Source organism: Hippocampus zosterae, chromosome 8 (genome assembly GCF_025434085.1).
Source record: "Hippocampus zosterae strain Florida chromosome 8, ASM2543408v3, whole genome shotgun sequence".
In the NCBI taxonomy this organism is placed as follows: domain Eukaryota; kingdom Metazoa; phylum Chordata; class Actinopteri; order Syngnathiformes; family Syngnathidae; genus Hippocampus; species Hippocampus zosterae.
Genome location: NC_067458.1, coordinates 15,312,327 through 15,340,059, shown reverse-complemented (window position 1 = coordinate 15,340,059; position 27,733 = coordinate 15,312,327). Strand labels below are relative to the sequence as shown.

Sequence of the window (27,733 nt, the reverse complement as noted above, 5' to 3'; positions counted from 1 at the left end):
ATTTCGGTGAGTCGCCCGTCACAAAGCGCCCCATCTTGGATATCTCGTTTTCAGTGGTTCCAAGAGGTTCATACCTTTAACCCGGCAAAATAAACTCAGAAGCGGGTAGCCAATGTTTGTTTCCGGAACACGAACAAAATTAGTTTTTCTTCCCTGGGAAATCTCTCGGACGGCAACCATGGCTGCGCGTCGTTGAAAAAGTTGCTATTTTAGCACAAGTGGTAGTCCCTAGCTGCTTGGAGCTAACATTAGCAAACAGACTACTGAAGCGATCTGAAGATTTTTTTGATGATGTAAGGACTTTTTCTTTCTCGAACCCATCAGCATAATCATGGACGTCTAAATGATTCGGACCCCTATCTTTAATGGTAAGCATTGTGTCTTTTATCATTGTTTTTTTTTAAAATCAGAATTCATTCTCGGCTAGCTCAATTTTGAACTCTTGTGTTTCCTGGGCCGGCAAACATATGAGTCATATTCAAGTTAGAGGTAAAAAGAGTTGGTGTTGTGATATTTACGTGAAAATGCTTGAGGATTTAATCGTAGACCATACTAGTAATCATGGCTGATCTTTCGTTCACGCCCTATAAAGATTATCGACAGGTTTAAAAAGCCCCGTTAAGGAAAAGTACTGCCTACAATTTAAAGGCTGTAAAAATAGTTCATCAACAACTCTTTTGAAACGTCTTAAAAACGCAACATTAAAAACCTCACGGGGGATCATTCCTTCCCCTTGTCATGTTTGTAGCTAAGCAACTTAACTTTTCTTAACGACCACTGCGTCCGCAGTCGGTCCGCTGAGGTGTGGTTGTGTCTTCAGCTACCACTTCTTCAATTCTTCAGCAGCAGCAATCAAAAATAGAGTTAGTGGCTTCATAGTTTCAGTTTTGACAGTCCCGTTTATATGGACACAAAACTGATAAGTCGAACACGTAAGCCGCCTGCATTCAAAAGTGTAATCACTTTTTAAAAAAATTCCTATGCCACTACAATATTTGTGTACTAGTAGGACTGAACAATTAATGGAATTAAAATTGACATGGGAGAGGAAAAAACACAGCTTCATATCGTTGGTTGGTAAACGTTATTTTTATTTATATTATATTTATTCACTTATGGAGTTTGTAAATATGTTTCGATGCTCAAGAAGTATAGTCATATTATTTACACGTCGTTTAATGCAACACAACAAGTTGAAGTGATACATTTGTTTTGTTTATATTATTGTTTTGATCTGATTTGGAATTTACTGTCTTAGATATATGCCACACTTGTTTGGTAAAATTTAGCGATGTTGTCGTGATCATGTAAGACTGCACAATTCTAATGGATGGAGGTAAAAACATTGTTTTTTGTCTTAATTGTTCATTTGGCTTTATTTTACTGTAGGCCGATTTAACAGATTTGATGCTTTTAATATCGTGACATGACAACAATGATACTGTGGCAGTTTAAATATCGCATATTGCCACCGTATTGTATCGTTGTTTATTCTGTCCACAAACCTTTAAATAGCAATTTGCTCAGTCTTTATTAGCTGTTTGTTAAATATTGTGCGTGTGTAAGAGTTGCTTATGTGCTTGCGCAAGGCTTGCTCACCTGTCAGTAAAGTGACCTTGGTTTAAGGTACGGCATACACCTCATACATGACTAAGCTGGAAATGTAACTCGCACCGGGTGTTTACTGTTCGCTCTGTCAGAAAGGGAGTATGCGCAGCTCAGGGCAATGTCATATGATTCATATGACCAAACTGCTTGACTTTTTTTTTTTAAAGTCCCTTTAAAAAAAACACAATCTAATCAAGTTTTCTCCGACAATATGAGCCAGTGTGGCCGTTGAGAGGGAAAGGCCCTCATAGGGTAATTGTGGTTTTAAAGTGAATTCCCAGCTTGGACTCTATATGGCTGCCGCACTCTTGTATTACAGGTCTTTTTAGGCAAACGTCACACACGTGACATAATCTTCAGTTTCACCCTCCCTCATGAAAACCTGCAGAGGTGACCACAGTGTTGTAAAACCAGTTTTAAATGACAAGTTGACATAACTGTGTGCCGCAGAAACTTAAGTGTTGTCGCAGAAGGTATATACAGTCCTAAGGAACCTGCTAATTTCATATACTTGTTTGATTGGGTTTATTATGTATTGACATCAAGGACAGTCTTATCTCTTATTGCCTCCAGCTGGCTCATTTCCTTGTTTGGAACTGCTGACTGTTCCTTTTCTCTTCTTCTGTATTGTTCTTTGTTTTGATTTTCATTTGCCCTTTTGGCTGTTGAACTTCAAACTTGAAACAAGGTATGCGGTTGGTGGGCATGAGCTGTCCATGCAACGTGACCGCGGAAAGTCCCATATCACTGGTATATTATTGATTATCAATATTAATATCTTGAATGTTCATATCCAGATATCAATAGGATAATAATACATTGCCAATCCTGAAGGCAGATAATACTGTAGAAGGAGTTGACTGGAATTCCCAACATACTTTGAGCTGCCCCTTTTTCAAAATATGTTAGTTCATTCTATCGTAATGTAGCAGTTTTCATTGTGAGTTCACCCACCTCATTATTTATTAATTTACTTTAGCTGTTCGGGTCGATACCCCTAGGACATCAGGCCGTGGTGGAGGTACGGTGAGCATCTTTAAGAACAATTTCAAATGTAAACGGTGCACATTCACCACATAGGCCACCAGCTTTGAAGCAACCTTCTTTGAAGTTGGTCGTGTTTTCCCGGTGCTTTGTGCTGTCATTTACCGTCCTCCTAAATACAACAAAGACTTTTTAAGCGACTTTTCAACCCAGTCAGGTTTCAAGATGATGCATGGCACGGAGTCAGCCCTGTTACGCGTTTCTAATGACATCCTCCTGGCAAATGACTCTGGAGACCACGTGTGTCTAGTTTTATTGGACTTAACTGCAGCATTTGACACAGTGGATCACAGTATTCTGCTGACTCGTTTGCAGCACTTGGTGGGCATTGGCGGCAGTGCTCTTGAGTGGTTTAGGTCCTATCTAGCTGACAGAACCTTTTGTGCCAGCCTTGGCTGCTCTGAGTCACGCACTGCTCCCCCTGTCATGTGGTGTTCCACAGGGCTCAATTCTGGGGCCTCTGCTGTTCTCGCTGTATCTGCTTCCATTGGGTTCCATCTTAAGGAAACATGGTATTCCCTTCCACTGCTATGCAGATGACTGCCAGATCTATGTCCCACTGAGCAAGAAAGAAACCTTCGCATTAAGGCCACTCCTATCCTGTCTGGAAGAAATCAAAACCTGGATGGCACAAAATTTCTTGAAATTCAACGAAAAGAAGACAGAGGTGATATTGTTTGGTCCCAGTGGCCCTTGTACATTCCATCCTGTAGACTTGGGCCCCTTGTCTCCTTATCTTAAGTCAACAGTCTCAAACTTGGGCCTTAAACTGGACAGTCTTTTCAAACTCGATCGGCAAATTGGTGCCGTTGTTAAATCCAGCTTCTTTCACCTTAGACAGCTGGCCAAAATAAAACCTCTCCTCTCACATGAACACTTTTAGACAGTAATTCATCCCTTTGTCACATCCCGGCTCGATTACTGCAATGCCCTTTACTTAGGAGTCAGCCAGTCCTCCATTCAGCGCTGGTCCAGAATGCCGCTGCTCACCTCTTGACTGGTACTCGTAAGAGGGAGCACATAACTCCTACTCTGGCATCCTTTCACTGGCTCCCCATTCATTTTAGAGTTATTTTCAAGATCCTCCTCTTTGTTTTCAAATCTCTGATTAATCTCGCGCCACCTACCTCTCTGAGCTCATCCACCCCTACGCACCTGCCCGGCGCCTCAGGTCTGTGGACCAGACATTATTAGAAGTACCAAGAACTAAACTGAGGCTCAGAGGTGATCGAGCCTTTTCTGTTGCTGGTCCCTCTCTCTGGAATGACCTCCCACTAAACATTCGGCAAGCCCTCCTCAAAACTCACTTGTATTCTTTGGCATTCGACTCAGCATGACTTCGATTTGTTCTTGGTTTTACTGTTTGGTGCTTTCTGTCAACTTTATTACTGATTTGTCTTACTGTTTATTGTGCATGTTAAATTGCTCCATGTACAGCACTTTGTATGCAGCGATGGCTGTTTGAAAGTGCTCTATAAATACTGTTGACTTGACTTAATTGAACAGTGTTTGTTTTTTTTTCTTCTTTTTTCTTTCTACCCACATTCTTGCTGCTGTAGGCTGTAAATTTCCCCAGTGTGGTACAAATAAAGGATATCTTATTCTTATTATCAAGCGGCCGCTGTCATTCATAATATTCATCATATATTTAATGGTTCATTTGAAATCCTTGACGGTCGTGTACTGAAGCTGTACTGTTGTTGGCCTATATAAGCATAGACCGTATTAAATACCCAGTGTTCTACATCTCATTGTCTAACCTTGTCTGCAGGTGAATGGGTGAGATGAGGAGTAGTAAAAGGGCTTTGCCCCTTGGTGTCACAGTTCATCAGCATGCAGATCACAACGTTGTTACAGGTTTGTAATCAAAAATACTATTTAATTTTAAGTAGTTGATGTGTCTGGTATATCACATTTGATATTCATTGTCATAATTATCTTCCTCTTTCAACAGATTTAACAACTGCATGGAACAGTTTGCCTCAGTCCAAAGCCGCTGTAAGTATACATAATCCATTGCATCTCCAGTGCAGGTTTTACTGTTACAATGATTAGGGTGGTGTTGGTGATGTTGTTGCCTTTTATTTTGCAACATTCATACAAATTGAGATAGTAATTATTGATTTTTAACAAAGACAAAGTTCATACTGACAGCCGTGCACTAATGACAAACCACAGAGAAAATGATATATCATTATTCGTGTAGCTGCGACGAATAGAAAACCATGTGGAGGCCGTTCCTGGGACAACAGCACTCCTCCTCTCTGTTATGGACCCGCCCAAGAAGAAGATATCTGTATCGGTCCGCAGCAGAGGTTGGTTATTTCATCATGTTGCTTAATCATGTTCCCAAAAAAATCGAGAATCAATATATTCGAAATGGTCTTTATATTTGAAAATAAAAATTCCTTAGTTTGTTTTATTGTGTTGGGATATTAAGATTGCATTTTTATCATCACAGATGAGACGAGGGGGTCCTCAAAGTTCAAAGAACATCGGCGGTCAAGTTCCAAAAAGAGACGCTCACGAAGCCCGCTAAGAAACGCCACCCAAGACAGCAATGTCAGCCAGCACAACAGTATGGCGCTCAGGGAACAGCTGACTTCGTACAGGTTGGGATGGACAATTTGTACAAATATTTCTGTCTTTGTCCTGTTTGATGTTGTTTGTGCCTTGTGGTAATCCAAAATGCTAAAACATTGAAATGATAATGATTTTAACTCACATTCAGGTTAGGAAAAAAAACGATTCCAATGTACTGTTATCTACTATTATAATCAATACCTGTAACAACTGAAAGGTATAGTTGCAGTTGAGAAAGTCCAAGTCATGTCACCTTAAATGCCTTCTAAGGAGAAATGAAGAACTATATCGCAACAAAATGTTGTCTCTCTTAGTAATAACTCGTTATCACATGAAATGTCTTTTTTTAATTTTAATTTTTTTGGTGGGTACACGTCTACTGTCATGTCAATCGATTAAGCCATGTTTGCATTCCTAAAAGCGACCATCCAAACTAGATGTCAGCCTCCATATGTGTGAATGTTGAATTAAGACTAAATCTTGATCCTCTTTGCTAATCCAACGTCATCTCGTTTGTCTCCAGAGAGACCGCCCCTCCATCACAACCCTCATCTCAGCTGGAGGCTTTCACGCCGCAGTCAATGTCAGAGCCTGTGTCCCCATCCTCAGACGCTCCGTTGAGCATGCCCGTCTACCAAAAAGACTTTTGGGACAAACACACTGATGGGACCCAGGACATCGCGCACTCTGCAGACAGGACGGAGGTCTGCTACCTCAATGACCCGCCCACTGTAGACACCCAGCAGATTTTTGCTAACCCATCACATGCAACAAGTTCAGTCCCTGCTATGGAGACTTGCAGTCCCGAGGCACAACTCACTCGCAGCATGGATATTCAAAAGTCCAGTCAGTTTCTACCTCCTGCCTCTGACTTGATATGTAGATGGGAAAGCACTCCTTCCACCAGTCCAGGCTCTGATTCCCAGCGTTTGGAAAACCTTAGGCGACATCAACCGGATGATAAGCTGGAAAAGCTCAAAGAGCGTATTCGAAGGCAGGTAAAACATCAGGAGGAGACTGCAGAAAAGGAAAAAGTGTTGGGCCATCTTGAGCAGCCCATAATATCCGCCAAGAGTAACAGAGGAGGCACTTCAGCCAAAATAAGGAAGGTAGCAGCTGCACCACAAGCGCCTACTTACAAAGGTATCATACTCATACTTCATGACAGTTCGTATTATAGTAGCAACACAGTTTTGCAATAAATGTTCTGCAAATTTTGATTGTATTTGTTTGCTTCTCCCTCAGGCTTCAGCAAAACTGAGGCCAGGACCCGTGCTTCCCATGGGAATGCGTTAAAAGAAGAGGATCTTCACAGTTTAAACAAGGACCTGCGAAAGGACCCATTAAAGCGGTCTGCTGGTAAGATACAACATAAAACTTTGATGCAAGGAGCGAGATACTCGGCGGCAGAGGTCTTACATGTTTATTTTGTTGTTGTTACAGGAAGCTTGGCACCCAGGCCGCAGCAGGAACGGCATCATTCTGTAGAGAGAGAAGCGAAACCAACCAGGAAAATCCACAAAGCTGCCTCTGGCCAAAACGCAAAAACAGGTTGGAATTGGGATACCTATAGACTTTCAGCAAAATATATTTAACAAGCGTGATTGTTTTTGTGCTCGGCATTTTGGTAGGGACAGGTATAGACACACACTGTAGACAAGTATTTCATACCCTTGTTGTCTGCCTCACGTCGATGGTTTCTCTGGTTTTTGCTACCTCTTCCAACTTGATTTGTTTGAGTTCATTCATGAAGCGTGGTTCCATAAATAGCTCCAGAATCTGCAGCCAAGTTCATGTGATTCTTCCGATCACATCAAACAGAAGCTTGTTTGTCTACATGTATCTGGATTACCAGGAACTACTTGAACATACTGTATCTTTGGGCTTTTAAATGGTATTTTCCAGAGTATTTAGCACCTGTTTATTATATCTGTAATTGCACTTGACAAGCGAGTACATTATTAACATATTTTTCTTGCAGTCATTACCCCTGCTTCCTGGCGGGAGGGCTTGAAGCTGGTAAACAAGATACTTGGTACCGCTCCCAAGCAATCCAGGGTGAACAGGCACCATCTCGAAGACAAACCGCACCAAACAGGTTGGGGCTAGTGAACTCTTCAATCCATACATTATGCCACATACCTCTTTTTTTTTTCCTTCTTCTTCTTCAACACACATCAAGCCATTGCAGTATAGAGAGCTGACTCAGCCCAACTCTAAGCTTGCCATCTTTGCTTTATCTCAAATGATTGTCTTGCACTTCTTGGCAGAGTATCATTATGCAGTGAGTCAAATGCTGAAAAGAATGCAGGGATTACAAAACGCTGATAAATGGTGGAGTGCTTTGAGCAGCCATTTGGAATGTGTCACTTTGATGCCCTTTCAGTTACTTATATCCACAATTTGTTTGATAAGGCTTCATTGGCCAATAAAGATGATTCAGATTCTGATTGTGTAAAAGATCATTCTCATTCTATTTTTTCTCTTCTTGCTGCACTCCATTTTATGTTCTTATGGTTGAACATTTTTGCAATTTTTATCTACGCTGGAGTCCACCCATGAATTTGAAGCTGTTACTTACATGACCTCTGGTCTTGTATGAGAGTTTGAATATCTAAATACATGGCATGCTAGCACACTTAGACAATGCAGCTTTTATAAATAACAAAAGTTCCTAAATTGATGACTGACTATATCATGACATCTCCCTCATCTTATAAACTTTGTCTCTACTGACTGCCCATGACTAGCAGGAATTGAGGTCGACTGGCTGTTTCGGTTGGGTGATCAATGAGTCGTAGCCTGATTTGATGATGAGGTTGCTCCCACTGCTGCCGGCAAAGACCCTAGGGAGTGGCAGAGTAGGATTGGCATCCAGTGAAGCTTGGCTCAATTTAGGGTGGTTCACAACTGCCTGGATTAGATTCTTTAAAATCAAGACTGTGATTTTCGATTTATCACGGATTAAAGTTGGCATGGCAACTCCCACCCAACCCCCGTTACTTCAATATGTTGTCTTTACTGTATTTTCACGACCATACGGTGCACTGTATTAAAAGGTGTAATGTCAGTTACGGGTGCTATTTCTGTATTTAACAAATACGCAAGGCGCATTGTATTATTAGACGCAGTCATGGTAAACTGTACGCTAGCTTAAACAATTCGGTGGCATGCATCCACGCTAGGGTATGTTTTTAAAAAGGCAGCGGGAGCAAAACTGAGTTCGGTTCTACTTTAACTATTTAACAATGTACTCACATTATTTTTTGATCAATCCTCATTATCAAATCCATCGAAGTCCAAGCCCATGTTTACAATCAAACATGCCAGGTTCCCTCCTGTGATTCTCAGTCTGGTTGCCATGCAGCTCCTCAGAGCATTTTACAATACATCCTAATTTTTTAACTCCTCCACTAAAATACCGGTAGTTGGACGGTTGCGACGAACCCTGATGAGAACTTAACATATGCTACCGTTGCCAACACTCAAACATTGACCTTTCAGTGGGATACGGGCCTCAAAGCAGTTTAACAAGTACCTGCAATCAGTTCTTCAACTTTGTCATCTTGTTTTTAAAACATCATAATGCACTCAACGTATTTTATTGGAAAATAGCAGGTCTTTTTTGGACAGAACAAAGGTCACTGTTTGAGTGGAATACATCCATGTTCAGTATATATGATTTGAGACAACAGTATTGTGTGTGGTTATTTTTTCAGTCATTCAAAAGAAAGTTCACCCTTTGCCCTTAATATTGGAATTAGTTGCTCAAACAAATTGTATCACTATAATGAGTGCATCATAAGCAATTACCGGGTTACCTATGGGCTACATTGTATTGAAGTTCATATTCTCACCCACCACCCTACTGTTAACAGCTTCCCATCGGCGGTCCACTGTCGACAAAGGCTCTGAAGCAAACCACCGTCCTCGCCCTAGAAGCACAGACAGGAGTCAAAGTGCATTACAGGCTCAATCCAGAAGCCACTCCACCTCCACTTCTAGCCCCTCGTCTGCTTGTCAGGACAAGTGCCCAGTGCCTCTAGGCAAAGACCTCTTGTCAGCAGACATCCGGGCCATATTTGATGACCCACTGCTTGAATGCAAGGCAGCTGAAGAGGAGGAGCGGTCTCGGACAAGATCTGGGAGAGGTAAGGGTGGTCAGAAGGGGAAAGCAAGGTCATTGTCTCAAACAAGGACTCCCCTCTCCTTCTGGGGAACAACTGTGCCAACATATGGCCCCTCAAGAGGGTGTCGTAGTGCCAACCCCTCCCCACATCGACCCGGGTCCACCAGTGTGGCTGAAACTCAGGAGAAGAAGCGGCACTATGATTCAGACAAAATCCGTCAGTACATTGTTAAGCAAAAAGAAGAAAGAAAAAGACGACAGGCAGAAGAGAAGAAGTCTTTGAAAGAGGAGTCAGAGAAAAGAAACCAGAGGCTTCAGGAGCTCTACAGAAGGCAAAAGGAAATGGCGAAAACTGTAGTCACTCCCATCGAAGCAGCTGGGGCTCCTTGGCAGAAACGATATAGAGAAGAGACCTACAACCTTCTCACAATGGATGAGACCCATCTTGGAGAGGCCATTCAAATGCAATCTTCTGTGTCAAATCACCTGGTATGTACACTATTATAAGCATTGAACTCATTTGTTCCATTTTCAAGCAAATATGCCGAAAGTGATATGTTGCAGCAAGTTTGATGAAGTGGCCGCCTTACTCCCGTTTTAACTTTTCACCACAGAGACCAATGTACCAGCCCTCTGGAGAGTCGGACAAAGAGAATAAAAAAATGGAACTACCACAGAGCCCCTCAAGCAGTGACAGGTCTTTGACTGATCAGCTATCTCCGCCATTACAAAGGTAGATATATGCGAGATGACCCAGTACCATCTACACGGAAATAACAAGTGGGATATGCTTGGTGATTTCTCAATTCTTAGAGGATTGTATATATGAAGCTACCATATTTTGTCATTGTGTCCGTCAAGCCTTGTGACACCGCATTCATAATTTACACAACAGTTTGTCAGTTACAGTGGAATATTGATGCTGTAATTTGGTCATGTTTTGTTTCTCTCCAAATGTTTTAGCGGTAATCTCTGTACTTAAATGATCATATTTAAATTAGGGCTGCAATTAACGATTACTTGAGTAATCAATTGATTTGTCAATTTATTTAGTTGATTAATAAATTAAAGGCGGTCCATTGCTATATTTAAAAACGGGACATTATTTCACATTGTCATTCCAGAAAACACAGAAACATAAATTAAGATTAAATTACTGGTTTGGTCCGTCATGCCAGAAAATTGATCAATCAAAAATGTCAATTGTTAAAAAAATTATTTTTCGCAAATGTTTTATTTTTACTCAACACAAATCTGAGATTATGGTTGAGACGCTGAAATTCAGTGTATTTGGACAACTTTAAATAAACAAGGACACGAAACGATTAATTTATTTTCAAAGTAATGATTGATTCATTTGATCATAGATTAGCTTGACTTTAAAAGAATTGTATTTCAGTGTAGTCTGCAGGAAATACATTTGCAATGACTTGTGGTGAGCTGCTTACTGCATCTATTTGGCATTTCTGTTTCAGGGGTGATTTGGATGTTGGAGTTACTTCTCGACTTAATCCTGACCTCAGCCCAGCTGTTCAGTCTATCTCCGCCTCCAGCGCTGGTGCACTAGGGTGTACAATTTATGACACTCTCCTTTCTCAACCTCGGAGGCTGGAGAACACAGTGACAGCTGGTGACGTCCAACCCGCTTTTGCTGAAGCCCCCACCTGGTCTCAGTCAAAGAGGTCCCGTATTGACGCCCTCAAAGCCACAGCCATCTCTCTCTCTAATCGCATTGAGAATGAAGCCCGGCAGATTGCCCGGGTGGGAATCAACTTTGGCGAGGCAACTTCTTTGGATGCAGATATTTTGGCCCCGAGGTCCACTCGGGCTGATCTTGATGAGAGAGCCTTGGCGTCTGGACCTGGCACATTTGAAAATGCCGACTTGACATCGAGGCTCCACAGACTTATAACAAACGCGGGTCCATACAATAGTGCATCTCTTCCGGGAGCTGGGAATTTGCACACCTTCAAAAGGCAGCCACAACAAATTACACCTGATCGAGAGAACTCTGCTTGCAGCTATGAATTGGAAAGGAACCAAGTCAATTGCTTAGAGAGAAAAAATGACATGCCTCATATTAGACCCTATAGAACAGCTGAGGAGAACAGGGAGAATAGGACTGATCTACATGACTCAAGTGGTGGTTCTATCAGTGAGGGCACCATTTTGAGTGAGGGGAGCTTCAGTAAGGATGAAATGAGTCCTCCTCAACCTCCCACCAATCATGTTCTGAGATTGGCAGATCACGACAATGACTGTCCTGGTCAAAGGATGGAAGCGCAACGCCTCACTGACTTCCAGAAGGAGGCCGCAAAGTGCTTGGCCCTCACGTCACAATTAACGCCTCAGAACTGCAATAAAATGCCCTGGGAGGAGTTGAACAAAGGAGACCCTTTCAGTGTAATCAACATTTACTTAAAGAACCTCAATGTTAAAGGTTAGTTTAATCATAATTACCTCTGTATGACCATGCCTGGTGCCCGATGATGTTGAAATGCAAGGATAATACTTGCAATGTCCCCAAAAATCTGAATTTTTCCTTTGTCTTTCTCCCACAGTGAATGACGGGAATTCCCCATCTGCTTGCTCTATTCAGTCAGGAGGGTCCCACAGCGATGCAGCAGTCTATGATGATGACTTTGTGTCATTTCATAGCATTAGCCAACAGTCAAAGAACACTTCCAGTCCACACAGGTGATTTAATAAATATCTGCTTTTAAAATTGACCACCAGGTGGCATTCATGCTACAATTGGGAAAACTTTTTTTTGAAGGTATTCAGGATTGTTCCGTTTGATAAGATTTAAGATTTGTGTTTTGGTTTTGTTTCAAATAAATGATCGTCTTCAAACTGTATTTTCAACGTTTCAACTGGATAATTGCAGAGGTTGTTCTTGGAATTGCTTTAAGAATGATTGGTTTGTGATGTTTCTGTATCTTCTAGTGGGGCAATGGAAAGTAAAAAGTCTCCACAATCCCGAGGAAGACTGGCTTCGCCTACAGCCTTTCCTGATTTGGGTTTGTCGCAAGCAGCAGCCTCTCTCAAGAATGATTCTCGAAAAAACGGTAGGCTCAAGCCATAGGCAAACCTTTTCTTTAATTGTGTGCCATTTAATTGTCTCCTCCTCAACCTTTCTCTTCAGGTAAACTCCAGTATTCACCGACTGCCCTGCAGCAGTACATGGCAGCAGAGCTCAAGTACCAGGAGTCCATAGAGGAGTCTTTGAGACAGCTTGGGGATGTGGAGAGACTGATGGGTCTACCCATGGCTCCGCAGGTTAGTGCAGTTTGCCTTATTGCTGAAGGCAAAATAGCATTTTTGGTTTTGTTCAGAATAGTCATCATCTATGCCGCATTATTTATGTCATTAACCCAGATATTTGACATTTGGCTGCTCACAATTAAATTATATATAATAAATTTTATTTGCATTGTACTGTTTTTTTAACTTGTAATAATCTTTGGAATTGCAAGTGATTTTTGGGTGATTCAGATGTAGAGTAACAATCTGCGGCTCATCCATACATACTAGTAATTTCATTTCACTAAATAGCAGTATGTGTTCCTCACGTCATCAAAATGTTCCCTCAACATTGCAGTCCAAGCAACAAAAGTCTCCACCATCAAGAGGACAAATGACTTCTCCTTCTGGCTTTCTGGGCTCTAGGCCAGCCGCAGATCTTCGCTCGGAATCTCCCAGAAATGGCCTCAGTGCCGGGCCCAGTAAAAGCAGCAGGGCCACAGGTAAATAATCACATATCGAAAACATTTACAAAAGATTAAATAGCTTTAACCTTTTTATAAGGACTTTTTTATATGTATAAATAAGCTAGACAAACGAGTTTCTGTTTTTCCAGGCTCATTAGTCATGAGTCAGCGTCACTCACGCATGAAGCTTCTCTTCTTCCCCATTCCTTCTTTCAGGTAATCTTCAATATTCTCCGGCCGCCCTGCATCATCATATGACAGCAGAGCTCCAGTACCAGGAGTGCATAGATGAGTCCTTTAGACATTTAGGGGATGTGGAGAGGCTGATGGGTGTGTCTGTAGCCCAGCAGGAGAGTCATTCATTGGCACAAATACTTGAGGTAGAACAAGGCCATGGCTTTTTATTTCATAAAATAAGGACAAATTGATTATGTTAATACATCCTTTTATACTTTCAATCTCTTTAATTTTTGTTAAATGGCAACCTCAATGTGCCTTTCTTTTTAAACCCCCAGGCCAAGCAGCAGAAATATGAGAATGACCTTTATGAGCAGAAGATCCAGGCTGAAAGAAAGGCTTTGGAGGCCCAGCTGCAGCGTGAAGAAGACAGGCAGAGAACGGCTCGGGTACAAATTCACATTCAATACTCTTCAGCTGATCTGTTACTTTCTTCTCAGCAAAAATTACCAGTCGGAAATATGAAGAGATCCATGTTTAAAGTGCCGGCTTGTTTTTGGACAGGCTCATGAAGAATTGCTGGAAAAACTAGTATTAACTCAAAAAGAGACAGCCGAAGCAGCGCGTCACATCAAAGAGGTTAGCAATACTGTACTTTGACCCGGCTGATTGATTGTGGGGTCACAATAATGAATGCATGATTCTCACTGTAAACACATGCGCCCAGTATGTCATCAGTTTGCAAAATGTTTCTCCCAGTTGACAGATCTGGCACGGACTCAGATCGAAGGAGCTCTCGCTGTGTCCGTTGTTGCGCCAGAGTCTTCGATTCTGACCAAGCACCATCGGGAAAAGCAGAGCCAATCAGATTCCGACAGGTAAGACCTTTCTTCAAGGTCTCTTTCTCACCAATCAATAAATTAACTACCGGTACATTTTAACTCATTCACTCCCAAAGACATATTTTCACACTCCACACGTTCAACCCCAGATACTTTTTTTCTTAAATTTTTCCAAGACTTGCGATTAAAAAAAATGGAGTCGAGAATTGGCGGTTATTTAATGAGTTAATATTACACAGTTGAACACTCATATTTAATTTTAATTGTGCTTCCAGCTTCCAGAGAGAGGAATCAAGTCAAAGCCTCAGTCAGACTGACTCGCGGCCTGTGCAAAGATCTAATCACATGTACTAGCTGTATTTACATAACACAAGTCTCAGTTAATTACAGTAGACACGAGGAGCAAAGTATAACCCCCCCCCCCGTGTCTCTATCTCTCTCTCTTTCTCTCTCTCTCTCTCTCCCTCTCTCTCTCAATTCTATAGTGGTGCAAACGATAGCTGTCCCAACAGCCCCTCACACACATCTGCGGAACACATCCAGGAGGTGAACAAAGAAGAAACAGAATTGGAATGGAAGAAAGAACATGACAAGCAGGCTGAGAGGGAACCGGGCAGCAATTCAGTAGAGGAGGAATGTCCCACTGCGGACAACGACTCCCTCTGTACTGAAAGCATCCCCTCTGTAGCTGATGACAAGGGTACCACATAAAAAACACATCCCAGTGAATTTTGAGCTCACAACTGCATTCCATCATGAATTACAATGGACAGACACTGCAATATGCTTGTTTCGTTTCTCAGAGTACTCTTTCAAGTTTGACTCATCGAGAACGGAGGATGAGGTAGAAGAACGCTCCTTCGGCTCTTTGCTGCCCTCTAAGGTGCACCGCCGCAGTTCTTTGGAGAACAGGCCACACCTCCACGAGGATTCAGAGGATGAAGCTGTAGAGGTCAACTCAACACTTGTCTCAGGTTCACATCATGGTACAAAGGTGAGAGGCCTGTTCGAGCAGTTTTGTGTGGCCACTTCAATGGAACCATCTAAGATTGGCCAAGAAGCTCCACTTGTGATTGTACGTTGCATGTGTTCCCTCACTGTCTCACTTCCTTTGAATTCTACTGTTTAAATTTCACTTGCCTTTTATTGTGATGTATAGATTGTTTTTTCACCAACCGTAGACTCAAATTATTTGCCTTTTTCGCCCGCAGCATCAAAATCCAAATATGTCCTTTTCTGGTGGAAAGGACAGCTTCTCCCGGTTCACCATGGACATGGTGCGTCAGCACATGAAAGACGAGGATCTACGACTGCAGCATCAGAATGCTCTGCTGCGTCTGCGCCAGAAAGCTGTCAAGGAAAAGATCAGAACTGAGCTGGCATGGCTGGAACACCAGAAAAAGCAGCTGAGGAATAAGGGCGATGATGACAAATTGCCACCTATCAGAAAGAAGCAGAAGGGCCTTTTATTAAGACTTCAGGAGGAGCAGGTAATTAACAGTGAACACCACACAGGTATCCTAATCTAATCAGCCATTGCTTTGCGCATACATATATATATTTTTTAACACAAATGATGCTGTAACCCTGGTAAGGCTGAGATCAAGCGTCTTCAAGAAGCAAATAAAGTAGCAAGGAAAGAAAAGCAGCTGCTGTTGAAGCAGCAAGAAGAGATTGAGCGAATGAGGACGTCAACACAGAGACTAAAAGAGCGTCTCAAGTCTGCTGGTGGTCAAGTGCCCCCTGTACGTAGAACCATTGTCTTGTCAAGAAAAAGTTAACTGAATTTTTTTTTACTAAAAAAAAATAAGTCCTCCATCTGTTCTCAAGGAGTCTCCAGTGTCAGAAACGCCTGTGTCAGAAGCAGCTCCTTCCAACATGAGACCTACCGATGACAGCCGCACCCCATCGCCATCGCCTTCCGTCTCTGCTAGCGAGACGAGCAGCATCATGCAGAAGCTCAAGAAGATGCGTTCCCGTATGGATGAAAAGTAAATGCTCTTCTTCACTAATTCAATCGTACTGAATTTGATTTTGCAAACCTCCCTCACCCTGGTTGTAACTATCAATGCTGAGTGTTGAGAGAAAAAGAAATACTGATTAGAAACTAAACAAAGTTAAGCTTACAATCATTCATACTCTTTTTCTTATGGTTATGAAAACAATGTTGATCGCTCCATCACAAAGCTGTGGGCATAGGGGATCGAGAAAATCTTGAGCTCTGGGAACATTTATCCTTATTTTTTTATTAGCTTACTTTTTAAGTTTTTATAATCCATATTTTGCTACATCTGCACCATACAACGTGACTGTTGTGTTTTATTCAGTCTTTCGAACAAAAGTTTTTTTTGTGCCCGATAAACAAACTTGGTACTTGTTTTTGTTGACCAGTAGCTGCATGTGATTGGAATTAATGTCTTTTTGTCTTGGCTGCCAGCTTAGGTCATGTGATTGCAGAGCCTTTTACAGCACACATTTTTTTCTGCAATATAAGACTTCACACTTCTGTCATGTCATGGCTATTTTAGCTGGGTGATATTATGATACTAGCTTTGCAATTATTGATATGGCGTTAACCTCCTGGTACTTGAATGGTAATCAATATGTTTGGAAATACTGTACTGTAACAGACAAAACAAACAAAACTCAAGTTGATCAGGCTTTTTTTTATTGGGGAGCTTTGTTGTTGCCCACGATCCTTAGAATTAATTATTGTCTACTTTTGTGTTATTTTATGACCACTGGCCTGTTTTTGCTCATGACTTTCTCCCTTTTGTGCACAGGGTCTAAAATAACACACTAACAATCACTTTCCCTCCAATTCATAAATTGATCACTGTTTCTCATATTCATCCTCCTGAAGCTGGCGTGGCGGCCCCTTATATGAATAAAACTTTATAGTTAATGCATGTGTCAACATTAGAAAATTAACTCTATTCCAGTGAGCAGCTGAATGTTTCCAATGACACACAAAACACACGCTCATGTGGTTCTTTTCTCTCCCTCTCTTCCCTTTGTCCCCTTGTTTTGATTATTTTTATTTTCCTTTGTCAATGCTCATCTTTTCGCGTTTCCCCTCCATTTCTCTTGTCTGTGTGTCTGATTTGTTTGTTTTGTTGCATGTTTGTGTGTTGTAGACACTGTTCTCCCGTCCACTGCTTTTTCTCCGTGTTCACAGCCCAGCACTGGGCTTCCCTCAGTGTCTGTCTTCCCAACCTTCATCCTAAATTCCAGCTCTTTATCTACAACCAGTTGGACAGGTACTGTGTAGTTTTCCCTACACCTTCCGCCGCACTTGCACCTAGCCTGGGCCCCCCACCCACAACTCACATTCATCCCCTTCCTCTCCCAATGGAAAAACTTGGCACTGTGCCGTCACAAGGGTGTGGTGGAGAATGATGTTTGTGATGAGTTTGGGGTTTCTGAGGTTTGAAGGTTTTGTTTTTTTTCCTTGCCAGGACTGCATTTGTGTTGAGGGGCGTTTTAAATGTCCAAGGAAAGATGCGTTGAAAAAGCGAAACTTTTGACAACTTCACATTGAATTTAAAACCTTTTGCAGGACATTAAATGTGGTCACACATTTTTTTTACAACAAATACGTATATTAATGGACAGTGGTTTATTTGGAGAAGGTCAAAGGTTATGCATATTTTCATTGTACCTTTCCTTGATGGATGGGAAATATTGACTGCATTCTTGAATTTGTACTTATTTCTTTGGTGTTGAATTCAAAACAATCTCTTTCCTTCTCGGCTTACAGGTTTACTAGAGTTGCAGATTCAGTTTCTTTATACTCCAACTGTGGCAGTCATTAATACAAAAGGTTTAAAATTAAGCCCTACTATCGCATGAAGTTAAAAGAATTTCGTTTGCACAGAGTGAAACCAATATATCTTAATTGTCCCTCGATTTGCTAACTGTTGCACAGCTTGGGCTAATAAGTACAAAGCCGTTCTCTGGAAGAGAGTAGGGCGGTGATTCTTTACGGTGTGGTATGCCGTTAGTTTGAATTAGGAAAGGAGAATAGCCTTTAAATTCGATTAACACTAAATACTGAGGCATAACAGCATCTGTGTTGAGTCAGCGCATGATCCAACTTGTATATCTGACTGGTCCCTTTATATTGTTTACAGTCAAGTACTTTCAATTTGTCAAACAAAAGAAACACTGAAATGAAACCCGACATGGCTGTTAACTGATTAATAGTGCATCATCAAAGAGCACAAGACATTCAACACTATATCTCTCGGTCAATATTTTGTAAAAATAACAAGTGAGGTCAGATCAATATTGAGTTGTGAAGAGTATGAAATCTACTAAATTTTAATGTTCAGTAGGACATATCAGCCTGATACCACCGCTATGCAAAAAGAAAGTGTTTTATCTGACCAAATTTGTACTTAGGCATGCAGTGTCTCGGAGATTCAGTTTGTCGCTCAAATCAACCATTTTTTTCCCTTGCTAATCTGTATTCACCTTTGGTCAATGGGTCCTTCTCACTTGTATGACTGTTTCATTCGAGCAAGCATGTCTGATATGAATTTGCTGTGAAAACAGTTCTTGGAGATTTGAATCTGCCTGCTGTTTTAACTTTTTTGCTATGCTAAACGTCTTTCTCCTACCTGTACCTTGTTCATTGCCGTTTTTCCTGGTTTGCCCATACTAACTCTCGTATTTCTTCTTTCTTTAATGCCATCTTAATTTTTCTCCTTTCTCTCCCCCACCCACACACTTCTCTGCATTGTTCTCTTTTGCATCACTCCTACCATCTACCTATTAGATTCCTGACTAAGCGGGAGCAGCAGTTGATGCAGAGGCGTCATCACGCTGAAGAGCTGCTGCAGTGGAAAAAGCGTCTTGATCAAGAGGAGGCAGAGGTCCGGAGGATAGAAAAAGAGGCCCTGGCTAGTTGGTCAAAGGGCGGTGCCGTATCGGAGAATCGGAGCAAGGCCGCCTCGAAAATTATCCCCAAGTCCCGTCACCATCGAAACTCAGAACCCAGAGCTATCAGCCAGAAAGGTGATAAAATTCATTAGTTGTGGCATAAGTGACTTGTGATTAATATCAATAACACCGATCAACAACAAATTTTGATCAGTGATGCTTTATCTGTCCTTTAATGTGTTTTTGGTGCTAATTTTAAAAATTGCTTCAGCACATCAGGTTTATGAGAGCTATTCCTAAGTTTTACCTATAAAAGCTTGCACAGTAGATATTTTATCATGCGTTGCAATTAATAGCTTTCACATTTCAGAAAAAAGATTCTCCTTAATTCATAAATATTACTAAATATATTACACAATATATTATTTTTATGAAGAAAAAACAAAAACAAACGCAGATTCTGAATCGGCGCAAAAAACAAAATCAAGAAATGTTTACTTGCATCTCTGATTTTAAAAATTGACCGGCAGTTAACATTTGTTGACCAGTGTAATGTATCAAATTCAAAAGCATTTGTTGGTATAGAAGGAGGGGAAAAAACGTGACTGTACTTTTTCATGTGGTTTTATTTTCAGAGTATGTGACTGAAGATGATTATTCTTCAGCAACATCCGAGTGCAGTATACACACAGAAGGACACTACCAGGAACCAAGTAGTCCGTCCTCAGTACAACCTGCATCATTGGCTGAAATCACGCCTGCCTCGAACCTAAGCAGCCCTCCAAATTATATTGAGGACTTTGCTTCCCTCACACTCAGCAAGCAGGTTTGCACACATTCATTTAGCTACTCCAAAATGGTCTTTACATTGAAAGTCTGTCAACATACAAATGTCTCTGCAACATGTTGTGACTTACAGTTGTTGCACACTGATATGATCACCCCAAAGTAATAAACTAAACTTTCATATCCTCTTTTCAGTCTTCTCCAGTCAAAGGCAGCCACAATCACGCCTCTCCCCCTGATACCAGCAGCGCAAGAAACATGCAACTTCACTCTTCCTTCCAAATATCCCAGCAGGCCCCAAATAGGCCAACAGAAACACCTTCACAGACTGGTAAGTTTTACAACATAGCATAGCCTAATATGATAGCTTTGCTGTTGCTCCAAGAAGTGGGTTGAGGACAAGTGGAATGGGTGAATAATAAAGAAGCTGCACAGCTTGCACTATGTAGTCAGTTACAATGTGATGCTGCAAGCAATTTCCACTGTGCAGCAGGAACAGAGATCACAAACTGCTTCACTCATTTCAATGAAAAGATAATGAGGAAAATAAATCTACAAATCACCAAATTGGTGCGGTTTAAATCACAAACTCAATTTTAAAAGTATGTAACTCTAAGTGAGTTTCTGTTGTTGCATTACGGAGAATTAGTTTGACAAGTAGCTTAAAAGTGAACTTTAGACATAAAGAAAACATACTCTAATCTCTAAATAATTAGGTTTTAGTTCGAGTGGGCCCAAGTTGGATTACACTTTGCTAATCACAGGAGTCTGATTTTGCTCACAGAATCTGTGATGTATTTTTTTGCATTTGCTTTTCAGAACCCATTTCAGAGCAGAGTGACATAGAGGGCCGTATCAGGGCCCTGAAAGAGGAATTGAGAAAACGTAAGTCAATGGCGAGTAAGCTCAAAAGGGAGCAGAAGATGAGGCAAAAGGAGCGTCTGAAGGCACAAGAGGCCAGCCTGCTGAAACAACTAGAGGTAAATACCGTGCATTTTATTCTGGTGCAGTGTTTGCCTTTTTCTTTTTTTACAGTGTCATATATTTGCCCTCTCTCCTTTTTATTTTCAGAACTATGACAACTTCATTGGAAAAACTAAAGCAGAACTAAACAAAGAACCGGCACAAACTCCTCATAGCAAATCTCAGAAGAAAGATTCTACATTAGTTGAAGGTCAATCCGATTCCTCTTCTCCTGTCAAAAGGTACACATTTGTAATAAATCAATTTCATTATTATACTCCAGTTAGAAAATAAACTAAACTAAAATCATCATATTTCAGCTCTGAAACCAGTGAAATACCTACTGTGGGGCTGAATTCATCATTCCACCAAAGTACGTTTTTTTTTCCTCTTCTCATATTTGTTTATTGGTGCAGTACTGAAGTTTTTGACAAATGTCTCTCCCTCATTTAGCTCGTGATAGATCTACCTTGGCATCTGAAGGGCTCAATGTTGAAGCTGTGTCACCATCCCCTGTACACAGCGGTCCAGATTTCCTGACCTCGGGTCAAGAGAGGTGTCAGTCACCAGACTGTACTTTAAGACCCTCTACTGAAGATGCCCAGTCACAAATAATGGAGTCTAAGAAAGATGATAGCGTGTTGGAAGCACATTCTTCTGCAGCGGCCCTCAACGCACACGCTAATGACAAACCCACATCCATTGATCATTCCTGTAGACTGGACTTGGATGTCATTTCCTCAGGGAAGGAGCCAACAATAAGGGATGTCCAGGCTTCTTCTCCTCTGGCAGATTACCAAGATGATTTTGAGTCATCGGCACCTTCCTCACCTAGGATGGACCAACATATTTCCAAGCCGGATACAGTTTGCCAAATTGAAACCAGGTCTACCAGTCAAGATGAAGACATTGAACAGGAGATTGCTGAAGACTTGAGTCACCATTCTGTGACGAGTGGAGCAAGCCATGAATCTGGTCAACTACTCGATCTTCAGAAAACTGAAGAATCTAACAATGAGAGTCAGAACATTAATTCCATCTCCCCAGCACTCGGCTCTCACTCTCATAGCCCTCTCCCTCGGAGTCTAGATGAAATGCCAAGTTACAACATTGGAGACCGTGTTCTTGTTGGTAATGTCCAACCTGGGACACTAAGATTTAAAGGTTCGACCAGCTTTGCTGGAGGCTTTTGGGCTGGTGTGGAGTTGGACAAGTCTGAGGGGAGCAACTCTGGCACCTACAATGGCGTTGTATACTTTGAGTGCCGGGAACGTCATGGGATCTTTGCTCCTCCTGAAAAGATCACTCATTTGTCCGACAAGTTTGAGATCTTCACAGATGCTAACGACTCATACTCTGATGATGCGCTAGATCCACGTGACGATGAACATAAAAGCGATGAGGAAATATCGGAAAAGATGCAAAGTGAAGAAACCTCTCATAGTGATGTATTGATAGAGTTCACAGATGTAGTCACTAACCTAGAGCAAAACCTCAATGGCCAGGGACGACCACAAGTGGAAACGCACCTCTCTTCTCAACATCACAACCAATCCATACCACAGAATGATCAGGAGCTAACGGACAGACTCGAGAAAGAAAAGGTGCTGGATCAGTATTCACCACTAAGTAAGGAGAAAATTCCCATACTTGAGAAGGACGACTCTCTTGACCAGTCCACACCAACAGACAGTCAAGAGATTTCTGCATTAGCTGAGGAAAACAACGTGCCATCATATAGTCCGGACGTTTCTGCGGTAGCTGAGAAGGAAGAGGCGGGCCCAGATAACCAGTTCATCTTTTCCGAAGTTTTCCATGAAGCTGGTGATCACAAGGAGGCGCAGAAGGATCAAATTTCCCCAGACATATTAGCAGACAAACTACTAAGTAACTTTGTGATTGACACCGTTCAGCAATTGGTTCAGATTAAAAGGGCTAAAGAGCAGAAAATTGAAGCTTCCAATCAGATCAATGGAGCCGTCGTCTTCGAGTCAGAAGAACGAGGGCTCAGTTCGCTATTGGAGCCACATGATGGTCTCTCTTCCTTTTTACCAGAAGACGAGCCATCGTCGCCAGAATATTGTAACCGACCGGTGAGTCAGATTCTTCACCTCAATAAATCTGAATTAAAATGTGATCCATTATAAGAACAGGAAACATTCAAGTGTTTTAAAATGTCGTTGATGGGAGTGTGTTCCCGAAAGTGGACAAGTAACCACTGAGTATAAGTATAATAGCTTTGAATTAAATTCCCAACAATTGGTGTTCGCGTAAACTGTGAACAGCAAGCTCCGTGTACTAGTACACCGTCATTAACACCCACACAATCGGATTTCATCAACTACAAGAGCTGTCCGGGGGAGCCAAATATTTGAAATGCCTCCTTCACAAAGGAGTGCACTACAACTACAATAATAAATACGTTCTTAATTCTGACCATTACTGTATTTGCAAAGCTGTGTCGGACGTCATTATTAGCGTGCATATGCATTTATTGTATTAGAGTAAGCGGTAAGTGATAGGAACTCAAAGTTTCCCTTCCTTCCCTTTTTGTCAGCTGCTTGGCTTACTCAAGTACTGTTTTTAGTTGAATAAGTGATGCACAAACCCCTGAAAGATTTCTTTTTTTTTAATTTTATTTTTCATGTTTAAATAACAGTGCCAAAGAGAAATTTTTGAAATGTTACTGACAAACATAACTTGTTGATTTGCCCCCCTTCAATTGATTTTTTCCGCCCACCAATCAAAGTCCAATGTTATGGTGATGATCTGAAGTATCTAATTGAGCATAGAAAGAATAAATGAATGCATATAAGAGCATGTTTCTTTTACAACAGGAAAGTCCAATTTTGGGAGCCAGTGGGCAAGAAGAGCTTGCCAAGAGACTTGCTGAGCTGGAATTGAACCGTGATCTGCTCGATGAGCTCGGCGAGGATCAGGATTGGTTTGATGAGGACTTTGGCCTCAGTTCACGGAGGGAACAGCAGCGACTCCAACAGAAGAAGAAGGGAAAAGAGACTAGGCTGGCAGCAGGTGCGGGAAGGTCTGAGTCCTCAGCTGAAGATCCCCAGAGGGGACTGGCATCGCACCCAGATGGGGACCAGTCAGCGGAGACGCCACCGAGACCTGCACTGCCTCTTCCCCTGCCCCCTAAACTGCCAGAACAACCTGCCATGGTGGTGCCCCACTCAGCCGGCGAGGTCGAAAAGTTGGTCCATGTTGCCATTCAGGATATCTGGAAGAGCTGTGGCCTTACAAAGGAAGGAAGGGTTTCACTATCACACGTGGCCTGCCCCAAACCTTCCCAAGAGTTTTTGACTGTTGAGGACAGAACAGAAGACCAGGAGGCCCTCTCCATCCGCAGCTACAAGCAGGTGAAAACACGACACGCAACACATGTGCTTCATACCTGCCGAATTACTGCAAACTGGACTAGCATCGTCGTATAAAAAAAAAAAAAAAAAAAAAGTTAATTGTCCTAAAGGAGAAATATCCATCCACCCGTTATCCAAACTGCTCAGTCATATGTTTGTTTGCCTCTTTCGCTAACACTTCAGTTCCTTCACTTGAAAATTAATTTTGCGCTTGCGTTGCACCAAACTCTCTTTTAATTACCGCGGTCTGCAACACTTTTATTTCCAGGCCAACATTGCGCACAGTTTGTAAGACTGAGTCAATACACCATTTAGCACCCACTATTAGAGCTCTTATTAAAAGTTTGCAATCTTCGTAGGTCACCTGCACACACCCATGAACAGTGTGCAACCTATTCAGGTGAAACATTCAATTTAGTGCCCTCTTTCTGGGTTCACATTTAATTGTTCAGCAGGCACTGCAGACAATCAATTGTAGTCAATTTTCCAGAATGGTGAAGTAAGGTAGACAGCATTCTGTTAGACATAACAATCAAACCAAACTTTTGTATACAAACAAATAGATAACAAAACAACACCTGTATTCCCACAGGCTGTGTATGACTTGACGTGGGAAATCCTCCAGGAAATCTATGCTGAAGACCCCAATGCTAATCAGCCCGAGTGGGTTAAACCACACCGAGTCCGACCCGCCTTTTCCCACAGAGTCAAGATGCCAGGAGACATCAATAAAGTACAGGTATGATTTGATTGTCTCCAAAACACCACCACACGTTTAAAACATTGTCACTCCCAAAAATCACGTACATTTGATTGTCTCTTGTTCAGGAATTTGTCACAGAAGAAGTTTTAAAACTTTACGGTTTGACCAAAAACAAGAGTAAAAAATCTGACTGGCAGAAGATGCTGAAATTTGGTCGAAAGAAACGAGACAGAGTTGATCAGATACTGGTAAGTATTGTTTGTTTATTGAACATGTAAAAATATACAGGAATAAATTGACAGAGAGTGAAGATAAGTAAAATTCTCAACAAAAAAAAAAGGAAACCGTCATCATACAGCACAAGCATGTTCAAGTACACACATCATCTTCGCATACGAGCCTAAATGACATGCTTGGACAAACTGACGTGACATCACACACGGGGCTGGGTGGTTATGGAAAAGAAAAATAATAATCACGATTATTTGGATGAATATTGAAATCATGTAATACTTTTATTGCACAAAAACTGCAAACAGATGAGTTTTTCCCCCCTTCTTCAAATAGCCCCATCGTTCAGAATCAGTGGTTTAGGAAGTAATTCTCGAAACAGTCTTGAACACACCACAACCTCTGCCCTGTGTGTTTGTTGTGCAGGTCCAGGAGCTCCATGAGGAGGAGGCTCAGTGGGTCTGCTACGAAGAAGATGAGCTGTCAGTCAAGATGCAATTGGCCGACAGCATCTTTGACTTGTTGCTAAAGGACACCGCCAACTCGCTGAGTCTCATCACCAAGAGGGCTGCCGTCAGTTGAATGTATTCCACTTTAAATGTCGTAAATACAAACATGGGTTTGAAAAGCGTCTTAGAGTTCCTGAGAAACAACAAAAACATACATACTGTATATGTACAGTATATAGCAACCAATGTAGGTAAACGGTTAGTTGATCAGTGGCACATTTTCTTTTATACAGTCTGCACTACAATCAGTGATGTCATTTTTCACATTTTTATTCGAAGTCATTGTGTGTCGGGGAGCGGGACATTTGCCTTAAACTTATCTCACTGTCAGTCATGCTCCCTCCGTGGGGGGCTTTTCTTCTTCCTCATTTTCTAACAAGATCTCTCGGACTTTGGCGTCTTGTAATATGCTTTTAATTTCCGTGGCTGAAATGTGTCACTGATCGGAAACATGTAGACCGCTCTGTATTGGAACGCCACAGATGCAATATTGTGCAAAACAACGTATTTTATTTATTTTGTAAAAAAAAAAAATTGAATAGAAGAGAAAGTATCCTCTGAAATTGTGTATTATTCTGTCAAAATATAAAAGGAGCGTTTAAATGTTTTATCAAAGAATCTGAGGATGTAACTTTAAAAGCACAAGGAATATGAACGTGGCAATAGACTTAATGTCCGAGATTAAAGACAATAAAAAGGTTTTTCATATTTAAGAATCACATTAATGACAATTGTGTCCTACTTTTGTGCTGTGTGTTAATATTAGCACTGTGTGTTAATGGTAACTATCCATACAGCCTGCGAGTCAAATACTACTGATTTCCTTTGAAGACTTTTTTGGCATTTCTTAGTCGTTTCTGTTCACCGATATAGAGCAGGTATAGAATGCTCTCAAGTAGATACACTACGTATTAGCATACAGTGTGAAAGTGAGACACAAAAAATAAATAAAAGGATAACGTACTGCACTACGGTACCGAAATGCTGGATTTGAGCCTTTCTCATTCTTAGTGTTTTACCTTTCTACGACATGAGGGAACACCTGCTTTTCTCAAAGTGCACTCTTGGTTCGCACAGTGACTCCTCATCCTCAGTGCTGTGAAACATTTTAAGATGAACAAACAGCAGCCAAGAACGCAGCCCACATAGCCAGGTGACGACGGCGGTCAACACTCTGTTCAAGTGCCTCTTTAAGTTGTTCGAACACTGTGGTTTGATGGCTCAGCATGTTTTGGACCTCCTTTGAATGTCATGTTTTTCCAACTGCTGTAAATGATCTTGTGTTTGTTTTTTAAAATTCCTTTTCTCTAATGGCGTACCAAGTACAGCCTCATGACTTCAGTTTGGGCCTTATCACTCCTCGCATGTTTGAACTTAGTGTTTGTTTTTAACCTTCTGTGTTTCTGTGCCTCAACCTGATGTACCGGTACGTAGAGACAGTTGAGCGGTTACTATGACACGCTAAAGACTCTCCGATCGATTTTTTTTTATTTTATTTACCGTAATCATTTATCATGGACACCCCCGTCTCGCTTTCCACTCTGCAGGCCTCGGTGTGACCTTATCTTGAACCAATAATTTTCTTTCTAGCTCGTCATTGGCTCGACGGCTCTTTCCTTTCTGACTCTTTTTAAGCTGAAGTGACCTTAACTTAAACTTGTTCTACCCTCAATGTTTTTTGTTGTTGTTGTCGCTGGTTAGATGTACCAAAAATGTGATTCCAACCTCAAGTCTCCCAGATTCTTCTTGAATTGATTGTATATTAGAGAAAGTAACCTTCTCTGTTGTAACTATGCAGTGCTTCCTGTAGTAGACTGAACACCTTTTTAGACACCTTGTCTGTCTTAATTCTTTCATCGTCTTGGTGTAGAGGAGAGCCTTTTCCTCCCTGAACCAGGAGATGAACCAAATATTTGGTCCTAGTTAGATTTATTAAATGAACCCCCATGCCGCTATTTTTCCCCTTTTTATTGTTTGAAATGTCAATAAATATTTATATTAATATGCTGTGAGTGTGCACCAAGTGCACTTGGCTTGTAAAGTACTCGTTTTGGGTGTAAATATACTGTAGCCTATCAGGCCCTCAATTTCTGGAACCTCGGTGATTGTTGGCGAATGAATGGTTTACTTTGCAAACATGTACATAATATTTGTAGACTTTGGAACTGTAAATAAAGCTTTGTAAAGCAA

General features: G+C 41.4%; 1 protein-coding gene across 2 annotated transcripts; it reads left to right on the top strand.

The window, feature by feature from the left end:
- Positions 1-5: 5 nt before the first annotated feature.
- Positions 6-27,733, top strand: cep350 (centrosomal protein 350). Of its 2 annotated transcripts, XM_052074406.1 has the most exons (38): positions 6-368; positions 4,424-4,509; positions 4,607-4,650; positions 4,859-4,967; positions 5,114-5,264; positions 5,759-6,378; positions 6,481-6,594; positions 6,679-6,786; positions 7,217-7,333; positions 9,114-9,853; positions 9,979-10,097; positions 10,840-11,804; positions 11,926-12,061; positions 12,311-12,432; positions 12,510-12,643; positions 12,966-13,110; positions 13,291-13,454; positions 13,590-13,700; positions 13,816-13,890; positions 14,011-14,129; positions 14,369-14,440; positions 14,579-14,793; positions 14,897-15,087; positions 15,305-15,583; positions 15,689-15,838; positions 15,924-16,084; positions 17,231-17,353; positions 18,874-19,112; positions 19,613-19,803; positions 19,959-20,094; positions 20,583-20,743; positions 20,835-20,968; positions 21,047-21,099; positions 21,180-22,819; positions 23,564-24,100; positions 24,693-24,839; positions 24,929-25,051; positions 25,461-27,733. In XM_052074406.1, exons 2-38 carry the CDS (start codon positions 4,428-4,430, stop codon positions 25,614-25,616), a joined length of 8,883 nt encoding a protein of 2,960 aa, XP_051930366.1. In that variant the 5' UTR covers positions 6-368; positions 4,424-4,427; the 3' UTR covers positions 25,617-27,733. The 2 variants fall into 2 exon arrangements, with proteins under 2 accessions (XP_051930366.1, XP_051930367.1); XM_052074407.1 differs by lacking the exon at positions 17,231-17,353.